Raw genomic sequence first — 9668 nt, 5'->3', positions numbered from 1 at the left:
GAAAATGACATTAGTGAACTTTATTTGGACAAGGTATAAAGTAATAAACTACGGAGTATATATAATACTTGTCTTTATGTATTATAACATTTATTAGAGGTCATCCCAACTAATCTCTGTGATTTACATGGAAAAAATAGCAATTTCAGTTACGTTTTCCTATTTTTTTTTTCATAAAATTTACACTTTTGCTTCTGTGGTAAAAAAAAATTGTTTACCACAGAGATACATATTTTTCTTGTGTTATATGTAGTAATATGTTATTATCATATACGAATATATGATGTAAAATAAATAGCAGTAATTTTTTATTTTTTTTATCCTAATATTATGAGGCTTTATGACTATTGTATTCTTTAAGTTATCATAATGTTGCGATTATTGTTTATGTCCTTTTATTTGTAATTAATGTAATTTTATACAATAGTATGCGCTTTTTATCCGTATGTATGCACTTTTGTTATAATGTTATTATTTTTTGATAATAAATAACGTGTATGATTATTATGTTGTTATTCATAGATAGCGAAGCAAGCATTCCAGCGAAACAAGAATCTATAAATATATTATCTCCGACCTTAAATAATCACATCAATTATCAAATATTTACTTGTTTAACAAGCCAAAAAAAAAAAAAAAAACTGCTTTTACTTCTTACTTCATACTCGTATAAGATTTGTTTCTTCTTAATAAAAAAAAAAGAAAAAAAAAGTGTATTAACCCGTTTTTGTATAGTACTGTACTATACATACTCCGTATTACATAAATCAGATGTCTCCGAAGGACCCGTATTACATGTATGATTTTATGGGTATGACTGTATGAGTGTATAACTTCATAATTGCGGGGAAGCGAGTGTTGAAAAGTCTATAACGTGGTACAATTATATGGACATTATTAGGAGTGTTCATCTAATCATACATTGTGGTACCCTGAGGGTAAAATCATTCCTTTCCTTCAAAAAAAAAAAAACAATGGCTGAATCTGTAGCTCCGCTTTTGGTTGAGGCTGTGAAACCCATGATTGAAGTAATGGTGAGTCGGGTGAAGGGGGAGATCAAACTGATGCGGGGCTTCAGAAAAGATCTCAACGAGCTCAAGCGCAAGGTCGATATAATCTCAAGCTATGTGCTCAACAAGACTGCTACTAATACTAATACTAGTAGTAGAGACCTAATAGAACCGTGGATGAGAAATGTCGTCAACATTCTCTATGATGCGGAGAATATGATGGATGTGTTGGCTTATGAGAAGCAGCGTGTAGTTGTCATGAAGAGAAGGTCTCAAAGGAAACGAGTCTTCTGGCCTTTGAAACAGGTCTTCTTTCGCCGTAAGATTGGCAAGTGGATAAGTAGGATCAATTCCAACATCGATAAAGCTGTGAAAGAGGTTAAAACCATTGCCAAGCTCCGCCAGGCTTTAGACTTAGCTCCTCAAGGCGCCGCTGAAGATAATCCTCTGCAACAGGTTCGACGGAATTTGGATATGTCCATGTTCATCGGCAGGGATACTGATGTTGATTCCTTGGTAGACAAATTGTGCAACCCTTCCCTGGATAACTGCCTTTCTGTCGCAGCCATCGTTGGTTTTGGAGGTATCATTCTTATTGTTGGACTTATACTAACGTTATTAACTACTCCCTTCATTTTTTTTAAATGCAACGCTTTCTAAAGCTCATTATTTTAAAGCATTACAAGTTTTGCGTGCTAAAGTGATACATTCCCTGGGTTTTTGATTATTTTAGAAAATACACTTTTGCCCGAATATCAAATACTTTTTTAACACACTAGATTTTTAATTATTTGATTTATTGTACTGAATAATTTTTGCACGATTTTTTCATCTAAGATTTTTAATTATTTGATTTATTGTACTTAATAATTTCAGACAAAATTACAAAAGTTTAATATTTTTTTTTTATTATAAATTATAATGAATTTATTAAATATAAATAAATTGTAAATATGATAATTTTTTTTCCGTTATACTTGTATAAAATCTTTAATTTGAAATGATAAATTTTTAATAATTTAAATCCTAAATCATTATTTATTGTTTTACCATATCTTTTATAATCACCAACCTCGTCCACAACCAACCTACTACATCAATGGATAAAATGAAACGTGAAATGTTAGCCAAACTGAAATTGATATAAATTAAATCTTTACATTTATATAAAATAAATCAATATATTTACCAATAAATAAAAAATTGTTGCGATATAAAATCAAGTCTATGCATTGGAATTTTTTCATCATATCAAAAAATAATCAAAGCTATCCATATATTAAGTATACAACATCTAATCGTATGTCATTACATAATCAAATAATCGTTAAGTATCCTGAATAAATACAATGTAACTAATAATTACAAATATAAATTTAAACATAAGATTTTAAAAATTACCCAGATATTGATGACCTAAAACAACACAAAATTCGCTTGATGGGGTTTTGTATTGATATGAAATTTTATTTGTGTCGTATGATGTGTTACATCTGCATGTAAAAAAACATTTAGTAAATAAAACATAACACATATAATCGTTGAGTATCCCAAATTAATACAATGTAAGTAATAATTAGAAATACTAATTTAAACATGGATTTTAAAAATTAAGCTAAAAATTACCTGGCCATTGATGACCAAAAATTAACACAAAATTACTAACACAAAATTCGCTTGATGGGGTTTTTTATTGATACAAAATTTTGTTTGTGTCGTATGATGTGTCAATTTAATTATAATTTAATTTAATTATAATTAACGAACAATTTGGATTTCTTATACTCGTAGTATTGAATTAATAAATTTATCTTTTCCTATATTCTTACTTTTTTTTTCATCAAAATAATTTAATTCGTGGATTATAATCTACGTGGCATTAAAATTTTAAATATAACAAATTTAATTCGTTACTTTTATCTAGGTGGCGACATAATTTTTTAATTCAAAAATAAAATACAAATATTTCTTCTTATTGATCGAAATAAGTATATTTCTTACGTGGCGCTCCAAATGCTCTCCAAAAATGCCTACTTTATATATATATATATATATATATGTATATATATATATATATATATTAGATTATTGATAAAAATAATATTTTATTTGAGTTGTACATTTATAATTATCTCACATATCTCATTTTTTTTAATTCTATTTAACTTGACCTAGTTTGACTTTTGTACTTTCTTAAAAAAAAAAGTTTTGGCTTTTGCACTATTTAAATAGACCAACCGTCTTTTGTAATTTATACATAAGTTATAACATAGCCATGTGTTTTCTTTGAACCGTATTGATAAATCCTATCATAATATCTAGGGTTTATTTTATTTTTTTTTAACCACCAACAATTGTTGGTGTTTTAGTAATAATCACTAACATTTTTTTTTTGAAATTTACCACCTGTACTTTTTTAAAACATTTTGACCAACCCCTCAAAGACGACATCAACCTTGCTATTTCCCTCCTTTTTCTTTCTTCTTCTCTCAATTTTCACTTCCCTCTTCTAGAATACTCTATCTGTTTTATATCAATTTAGTTAACACTTGTATCAAACTGGATAAGTGGATATATATACACAACTTTGATCAATAATTTAAGCAATTACTTTGCATTTACTTCTTTTGCGACTTTTTACTCAAAATATTAGAGATTTTACGTTTACCGGTGTACATTGTATAGCACTAAAATCTTAAATATACTCCCTTCATATTTTTAATCTTATATAACATTCTTTGGCGTAGGCTGAAGAATAAAAAAAATATTAGTGAGGAGAGAACTTGAAAATTATTAAAATATGATATGAAGAAACCACAAGTAAGGAGGAAAATAATAAATTATGGGGAAATTCTACATGGTGGCCCTCAGGATTCAATTATTCTACGTGAAAGACAAACTTTTTCCAATTCTCTTAAATGACACCCAAGTTTTAAAAAATTAACCATAATGTCCTTTTTAAGATTTTATGGTAACTTTTATGATTAAAATGGTTAACCTTTGATTTTTTTTTTTTTATTACTAAAAAATTGTTTTATAAATAATAAAAAAAATAAAAATAAAAATAAAAAACCCAATCACCAACCTAGTCACCACCAACTCGCCGAAACCCTAACCCCACAGACCAGCCGCCGCCCCAAATCTCCCTCCCCCTCGCGTCGGCCGGCCAACCAGCCCAATCCCAGCCACTCCCTTTCCCTTCCCCGTTTCGACCACCCTTCCCTTCCTCCTAACTGGAACAAATCCCCTCCCCTTCCTCCACTGCGAGCCGACGACCCCAAACCTAAAACCCCGAAACCCCATAGCCCAAACCACCCTCAATTCGTTAGGGTTCCGGTCGTCCGCTTGAAATCCCAATTGATTTGTGGCTGAATTGGGGATTAGAAGTGTGGCTGCTCTGTTCGAATAGATGTGAGGTGGGGAGGAGGGCGACGAACGGTGGTTGGGTGCAGGTGTTTTTGAGATTCCGGCAAGTAGTCCAGTTAGTGCGAGGTGGGTGATTGCGGTTGTTGTTGGTGTCGATGTTGTGCTTGTTTGTTGTGGCGGTGGTAAGTGGGCTGGAGAGAGGTGGTTGCATGTTGTGGTTTGCAGGCTGGGCTATGGGGTTAGGGTTCCGGCGTGGTGGTGGTAGCGGTGGGGTTTGGCAGGTGGTTTTTTTTTTTTTTTTTTTAATTAATTATGGTTAACCAAAATTTTAAAAAGTTAGCCATAAACCTAAAAATGGGCATTATGCTTAATTTTTCAAAACTTGGGTGCCATTAAAGAGAGTTGGAAAAAAATTTGTCTTCCATATAAAAAAATTGAATCCTTGGAGACCCCTATGTAGAATTTTCTAAATTATTTTTATAAGTTTGCAAAAATAGAAATAAGCACCGATTAAATTAAAATACAACTGGAAATGGGAAGTAAGCACGTATTAAAATAAAGGGGCAATATTTTATTAAAATTATTAAAAATAAATAAAATTTTGAAAATATATTTCAACACAAAGCTAAGAAGAAGTTACATGAATACATTTGTTTCAACATTTAAATAACAAAAGAGTATCAAAAGAGGATGTGGGTATTATAAAATTCCTAATATTGTCATTAATAAATAACCGAGGAAATTTATATTGGTAGGAATTATATAATTTTGATAAAAGAAAATATGTACAAGTATTATAACTAATACAAAAACAATTTACATTACAATATTTTTAATTTATGTATGACAGGCATTGGAAAAACAAGGCTAGCAAAAAACGTTTTTGAGAATAAGCGAGTGACGGAGTCATATACCCAAAGAATTTGGGTGGTCGTATCAGAAGATTTTAACATTACGAGGATTTTACTGAGAATGCTGGAGTACATTGACAAGAGCGATAAAGAGATTGCCAACACCGACAGCAGCGAAACAGCAGTAAGAAAACTCAAGGAAAAACTAAATGGAAAGAGATACTTGTGTTTGATGATGTTTGGAATACCCATCAAGGCCTTTGGAATTCAATGAAAAGTTCTCTGGAAAGTACTGGTGGTTCTAAGGATAGCATGATACTGGTGACAACTAGAGATAAAGATGTTGCACGGGTAATACACTCGTCTTCGGTCCATGAATTGCCAGAGCTTTCCGAAGATGATGGTTGGTCTTTGTTTAAACAAGTTGCCTTCGTAAATAAGTCTAAGGAGAACATATCTATGTTAGAGACCATTGGTGAAAAGATTGTTAGGAAATGTAAGGGAAACCCCTTGGCAATAAAGACCATTGGAGGAATATTGCAAACTAAACAACATTCATATGAGTGGGAGAACATTGAACGAAGTGAATTATGGGATTTACCACAGGATGATGAGACGGGAATATTACCATCATTGAAGCTTAGCTACAATCATTTGCCATCTCCATTTTTGAAAAAGTGCTTTTCCTTTTGTGCTGCGCTTTCAAAGGATGAACAATTGGGTAACGAATGGTTGACACATCAATGGATGGCTCTGGGCCTAATCGAACAATTTGATAGTAGAGAATTGATGGAGGATATTGCTCAAGGGTATATTAATGTTTTGCTAAACATTTCCTTCTTACAGGAAGCAGAGTGGGATGATCTTGGAGATATAAATTATTATGTTATGCATGACTTAGTGCATGACTTAGCAACATCAGTTTCAAGGCACGAGTTGTTATTATTGGAAGAAGGTAAACAAGTGACAACCATATCTGATGTTCGACATTTGTCTATATATGGACATGTGGAAGTAACATCAGATTTTTGGGACAATTTGGTTGTTGAAAATTTACGCTCACTTCTCATCGATAGGAGTTCACCTAGAGGTTTATTGGAGTATGTCAGGTATCTGCGTGTATTATGTTTACAATATGTAGGTTTAAATAATGTTCCGAAATCAATTGCTGGATTGAAGTGTTTGAAGTACCTTAGTCTGAGAAATATTCCAATTAAGGTGATGCCTGACTATATTACTAGATTATACAACCTGCAAGCTTTGGTTCTAGAAGGTTGTAAGTTGTTAAAGGAGTTACCTCGAGGATTAGCTAATTTAGTTAATCTGAGGCATCTTTGGATTGACAGCATAAACAAAGTTCCAGCAGGGATGATTGAGCAGCTGAGGTGTTTGCAAACCCTTCCACCTCTGTGGGTAAGAGATGGAGGATTCCAGATCTCTGAATTGGGATATTTGCCTCACGTGAGTGGTGAATTAAAAATCTGCAGCCTTGAAGTAATCAAGAGCAAACAAGATGCTGAAACTGCACGTATCTCAGAGAAGTCAAGACTTAAGAAGTTGGGGCTATTCTGGAATAGTGACGACAACTGGGTAAAGCATGAGGAGGTGTTAGATGGGTTGAAGCCAAACTGCAATCTTAGACTTCTAAGAATTGGAGGGTATGGTGGAGAGAAATTTCCATCTTGGTTTATGAGAATGGGTGCAGTCTACAACCTGGTAAAGATTATAGAGCTTGTTGGTTGTACGAGGTGCCAAAAATTGCCAACATTGGGGAACCTGCCTTATCTTGAAAGGCTTAAGATCACAAATATGGACAGGTTGGAGCACATAGGTGCAGAGTTGTATTGTAATGCTGAGATTTTAACTGAGGATGCGAGTAGCAGTTCTAACTTTGAGGTCGTATATTTTCCAAGCCTGAAAGTACTTCAACTATGTGGGCTTCAGAATTTAAGAGAATGGGGTGAACCGTGCTCTGGGGTGAGGTCATCAAGGACTTTCTTTCCTTCCCTGGAAGAATTGCTTATGGAAGACTGCCCTGAGTTGACGACAACTGCAAATAATTTCCCGTCTCTTGAAAAGCTAACTGTTAAAAACAACACTTCCGGTGTCCCTGTGGTAAAAATACTTGACCATGAAAACAGTCTCGCTTGTCTGAAGAATCTTCATATCAAAAAGGTGAAGCAGCTCACAAGTTTATCTCAGAAGTTGACAGAGTACTGCACATCACTCCAAGTATTGGAAATCCAAAGATGCCACAAGCTGACTTGCTTGCCAGAGAACCTTTCAAAGTTGATTTATCTTGAAGATTTGCAAATAACTAAATGTTCCAGCTTGGAGTCTCTACCCAACCTCAGCGGTTTAGCTTCGTTGCGTTGTTTTCATCTCTTCTGCAATAAAAATTTAAAGTATCCTCTAGAAGGTCTGCAATGTTGCACGACGCTGGAAGAATTGGTGTTTTCAATTTGCCCAATAACTGAGACACTTCCTGACCTGAAAGCATTGACTCGTCTTACCGCTCTCAGCCTTGTCGGTATACAAGGTATGCCCAAGATGATAGGTCAGTGGCCTGATTGTATATACAGCCTTCCGTGTCTTCAAACGTTACATATTGGGAGGTATGATCAGCTAGATCATTTTCCTGATATAAATCCCCTTTTGAAAATCACATCTCTCAAGAATTTGCTGTTGTATGGTTGGAAAAACCAAGATGCGGATATTAGTCTTCCAGAACAACTTCAACACTTTAAGATGCTGCAACAATTGCATATTCGTTTATTTGAGAATCTGGAAAGTCTTCCGGATTGGATCGGAAACCTTTCATCTCTCCAGATATTGGTCCTTTCTAGATGCAAGAAGTTGAAGAAACTAGCGGCAGAGGATGCCATGAAGCGACTCACCAAATTAAGCAACTTGAAATTTCAAGAATGCCCCCTGCTGGAGGAAGCCATCAAGACCAATGGCACAGAGCATCACATGATTTCTCACATTCAAGTTGACACCGAATGAATTTGGCAATCCTTGTATTTATAAATTACTATTTTTATGTAAAATTTCAATTCCTGTATTTATACCCCTTAACATTTATGAATTCTTTCTTTCTAAGTGTTGAAAATTTATCATTCTACAAATCGTACCAATCTTTGTACAGTATGCCTTTCTTTCTTTTTTCTTTTTTTTTTTTTCAAATTTTTTTTTTACGATGTTTAAGATGATACTCATTTGATTATTACTATTTGTTCTTTCCACTAAGACTAATGTTCTTATAATTATTAAATAAAAAATCGAACAAATGTCCTTTCTATATAAAATATGTGTTCTTTTTTCTTTTTAGAAAGTAAAATATGTGTTCTTGATATTAAAGCTATATGCTTTTTATATTTAAATAATACAAGTATATTTACACGGGGTTCATGTTCATTAATTCCCTCTCTATATGAAGTTCAAGTGTTTTGTATTTATCCCTTAAAAGCTAAGAGGCACACTCACAGTATAAGAAATTTATTATTTTAATTTACTTATAATTTTATTACAAAGTATTTTATTTCTATAAATAACAATGTCTATAAAAGATATTACTTCCTTCATTTTTTTTTTAAGATGCATCATAATCTATGAATGAAAGTTTCAATTTAAACACATCATTTTTCTTTTTGGTTAATAAATTTTCTCTATCTCTCTACTACAAAGTTGTCTAGGAGACCGTAAATTGAAAAGTGATGCAAAAAAAAAAAAAAAAAAAAAAAAAAAAAAAAAAAAAAACCTAGAGGAAATAATAATTTTTTGATAATTAAAATCAATTCATTATAATTAAATCAATTCATTATAAAAAAGAGGTTCACTTGTGTTATATAAAGATTTGTTCTTTTGTTCATTTGTCACTTGTGTTATATATAAAGGTTTGTTCTTTTTTTTTTTTTATTCAAGGCTCATGATTTCTTCGTTTATCCTAGATGATCTATCGATTAATGAGGTGCGCGCGTTTTATGGTATAAGTGGTGCATTTTGTAGGGGCATGTTGTATATTATATACCCACGACCTACATCATCCAATTATTGGATTAATTAAGAAAGAATGATTGAAAAGCTGTAAGTGGTGTAGGGTGTAACTAAAGTAGATTGAAAAAGGCATCGTGGATACCTTGCTATTTTATAGAATAGCAGGGACCTTTATTTTATTTTTTTCTTCCAGAAACTAAAGTATTGCAATAATTTATTCCCCACGGCAAATATTATCAAATTTTATCAAGTTTCAAAGCATTTTTTTATCAATTTTTAAATCAACACAGCCAATATTTTCAATTTTTTAAAATCAATTATGAAAGGATAACCAACAATCATCATGTAAATATTACCAATTTTTATCAAATTTTTTAAATCAATTATGAAAGGATAACCAACAATTATCATGTAAATATTACTAAATTTTAATCAATTTGTTTAA

The 9668-nt window shown here is 32.4% G+C and overlaps 1 protein-coding gene across 1 annotated transcript; it reads left to right on the top strand.

The window, feature by feature from the left end:
• The first annotated feature begins 322 nt into the window (after positions 1-322).
• On the top strand, positions 323-8889 carry LOC110719543 (putative disease resistance protein RGA1). Its single transcript, XM_021898497.1, has 2 exons — positions 323-1593; positions 5227-8889. The coding sequence occupies exon 2, from the start codon at positions 5498-5500 to the stop codon at positions 8231-8233; it is 2736 nt and encodes a 911-aa protein (XP_021754189.1). The 5' UTR covers positions 323-1593; positions 5227-5497; the 3' UTR covers positions 8234-8889.
• Positions 8890-9668: the final 779 nt, after the last annotated feature.

This window comes from Chenopodium quinoa, unplaced genomic scaffold (assembly GCF_001683475.1).
Source record: "Chenopodium quinoa cultivar QQ74 unplaced genomic scaffold, ASM168347v1, whole genome shotgun sequence".
Classification (NCBI taxonomy): domain Eukaryota; kingdom Viridiplantae; phylum Streptophyta; class Magnoliopsida; order Caryophyllales; family Amaranthaceae; genus Chenopodium; species Chenopodium quinoa.
Note: the sequence above shows the minus strand (reverse complement) of the source record. Positions and strands in the feature narration are given on the sequence as shown.